General features: G+C 35.2%; 1 protein-coding gene across 1 annotated transcript in view; it reads right to left on the bottom strand.

Annotated features, from left to right (window-relative positions):
* Positions 1-3,140, bottom strand: part of LOC107080771 (HMG domain-containing protein 3-like) — a 5,297-nt gene extending 2,157 nt beyond the window's left edge. Inside the window, exons 1-4 of the mRNA XM_015368973.1 lie at positions 2,863-3,140; positions 2,486-2,625; positions 2,188-2,392; positions 2,013-2,117 (exon numbers count right to left, since the gene is read on the bottom strand). Coding sequence (XP_015224459.1) covers positions 2,013-2,117; positions 2,188-2,392; positions 2,486-2,625; positions 2,863-3,010 — 598 coding nt within the window. The 5' untranslated portion in view covers positions 3,011-3,140. The remainder of the gene's footprint in view (positions 1-2,012; positions 2,118-2,187; positions 2,393-2,485; positions 2,626-2,862) is intronic.
* Between the last annotated feature and the right edge of the window lie 6 nt (positions 3,141-3,146).

Genomic DNA, 3,146 nt, shown 5'->3' with positions numbered 1-3,146 from the left:
TTCAGATATATTTTTATTTTTTTCTCAATGTTTGTTGAGGTGCTCAATACCGACAGACAGTTAGACGTAGATCTCAAATCAAATTCAAGAACCTCTCTTTAAAAAAAAAAAAAAAAAAAAAGGCTAAGATCTGATGAGAATCAGTGTCCTCCTTTATGTGGGGAAGACTTTGCTGCTAGAGAAAGTGTGGCAGCTGGTTAAGCCGAGGCCAAAGATCATAATGAAAAACAACAGGAGTTGGTCATTAGAGTTGCAGTGCCTGCAGTGAAGAATGGTTCATAAAACATTGAGCCATGAGATGATTAGTTTAAAGCCTTTGCATTTACACTTCCTTTTTTATATTTACCTGGAGTTGTTTAAGGTTTACACTTGAAGGTTTACACTTACAGTTGAAGCAACCCTTTCTAACTAAATGCTTAAAGATTGCAATAAATTATTTATTGTGATCAGTTAGTTGATTAGTTATTTTTCAATAGTGGGTGTTTATATTATAAAAGTCCTTCTACCAGGAAGTGTACCTGTGATCTTGATGACTAATCTGCTAACGGTTATAGAAGTACTATGAACAGCAGCAATTACCATAAACAATAAAAGTTAAAACTTAATCGTTTCTAGGAAAATAAAACTATCCACAAAGGCTAAAGTCCAGACTTGATAAATATTTACTTCTCTGAGCAGCTTCTTAAAGAATATCCTTGAGAAGATCTGCGTCGAGTTCTGTCTCAGAACTGCAAAATACGCTTTAAATCTTAGTAAGTACAGCGAGACATTGAACCATGATGCCAGAAGCCTGATTAAAAGAGCAATATTATTGCAAAGTGATGTGTCTGTAATTAGAAAAGTTGAAATTTATTCTCAGATCCTGAGTATACTGAATACAATTCAAAACTTCAACTAACAGCAACATGTCTGAGGAAGAAGCTGCAGACACATTAACTGATAAGTAAATAAAACTTTAGGTACGCATTCTTTTTGCAAAAAAATTGAATTATATTACATATAAAAAGTCAGTTTTGATTTGTTTCTTCTTGATTAACAGTGTTAGTTTTGGAAAAAAAGAACAACTTGTAGAATAATGTACAAAACTTTGTGAAGCATTTCTTTTACAGTTCCAATTTGACCCTAACTTTGTTTTCTCAGTTAAATAACAAAAGTGGATTTAACATAAAGAAAAAATCAACACATTCATTCGGTTACGATCCAGATTTTATGACCATATGTGGGGGTGGGAACGTAGACCTACAAGTAAGGAGAAATTTGCCTTTTTACTTAGCTCTCTCTTCCCCACAAGAGACAGGTGTGGCATCAGCATTATATCAGCAGCCGCAAATATCTGTCTATAAATCTCTTGCTTCATTCTTACCTCATTCCTCATTGGGACCTTAGGATACGTTTTCAGTGAAAATGGAATATAGCAAAAATAATGTTGATGTTTGATGTAACAACGAATGCTCTAAAGAGGTTTTTAGGTGGAATTAGTTCTAATCATGAAGTTATTTTTGTGTTTTTATTCGATTCAAGAAAAAAACTGATCTGAAATGGGAAAAAAGACCAGTTTCTCCCACACCAAGCAATGTTTCTATGACAAGCATCATGTCAAAGGGTGAACCTTGAACTTCAGAGACAAAACACATAAGTATGACATTTCACCATATTTTCTCTATCATTCTCTTGAACATTCAGAAATTTAAAGTTTCAAATAGAAAAACAATGATCATACTCTCCTTGCAGAAACTCTAATTTGTTTTAAAGCTCACCTGAACACCATAGACCAGTGTCAGCTTCACCAAGCCTGACAAGTGACATGTCAAAGGGGGAACCTCCTAACTTCAGCAATCACAGGTAAAATACTTTACCAGTAAAACATGTTTTATTTGATGCAGGAAAAAAAATCAGAATTTGTTTCTGTTGTAGTAATATTAGTATTACCTTGATTATATATGAAGAAGTAGGATTTGTACTGGTGTACGGTCATTTTNTAATAAAGAAAAAAACTTTAAGCATGTAAATACTTTGAAAGAAACCACGTGAAATCATTTCCAACTGAACAGAATCCCAGAAATCTTCTATATTCACTTTGCAAGGGAAATTCTCAGAGGGCTGTTTCAGGTCACTCACTGAAAGATTAAAATAATGTTAACAATGAAACAAGAAAAAAGATCAAACACTCATTCCATTCTGACTAACCGGGCAAGTTAAACACTCCTTTCTTGTGGAGGTCCATCACAACTACTGGAGGATAGTAGCCACAGCACACGCAAGAATAGGAATATGCATGGCTTGTCAATGCCTCAAAGTGGCAGTAAGCATGGAGAATTGTATCTCTGGGAGGAAATTTGACCTTCCTCAAGCTTTCCAGTGAGTTTAACACCTTGGAAACAGAAACACTGTTCTAAAAGAGAATGAAGCAATAAATACATTTGTTACTTTTACTATGTATATTATAACACAAAAAGATAATTTGATAATTTCTCCACTTACTTACCTGTAGGTTGTGTCTCAGATATATACATAGCTCAAGGTTTAAGATAACATGGTCATCAAAGTTGTGGAGACTGTCCTTCCATTCTTGGTATCTGTACATCATGCGGCACTGTGGACATTTCCGGTAATAGGTGGAAACATCTGGTGAAAAAAAACAAACATGAATTAAAGCTTTAAGCAGCAATCGACGGGCCCTCGCACGTGCAGCACTTCGAGATGCGAGACAGCCCAACTCTTTGGGAAACAATATATAAGCCTATTTAATAGAATTTCTAGGCTTAACTAATTAATATGTGTACAGACCCAAATAAGTAATAACCATAGTTACCATCACAATTTACTAATGTCATAATATGAAGTGAAACTTGAATAACTTACTTTCAATTACTCCATTCATGGTGATTATCCTTGCTTTTCCAGAAATCTTTATATCTTTTTGCAGATGTACTGACCCTGGACACACAGTGCAAGTAGTCTCCTCTGGATGCAACTCTGTAATGTAATCTGTCATTGCCCTAGGTTTCATAAGGTCATCTGGTAGGTTGGCTGGAAGCTTTTTATGACTGTGTATGTAGTGCACAAGTCGCTTCAAGTCTTCAGCCAATGGTGGATAGATAACGTTTGGGTGCTGTTGAGTTGCAGTCTCTGTTCTGAACACGTCC

Source organism: Cyprinodon variegatus, unplaced genomic scaffold, assembly GCF_000732505.1.
Source record: "Cyprinodon variegatus isolate N-32 unplaced genomic scaffold, C_variegatus-1.0 Scaffold2308, whole genome shotgun sequence".
NCBI lineage: Eukaryota > Metazoa > Chordata > Actinopteri > Cyprinodontiformes > Cyprinodontidae > Cyprinodon > Cyprinodon variegatus.
Note: the sequence above shows the minus strand (reverse complement) of the source record. Positions and strands in the feature narration are given on the sequence as shown.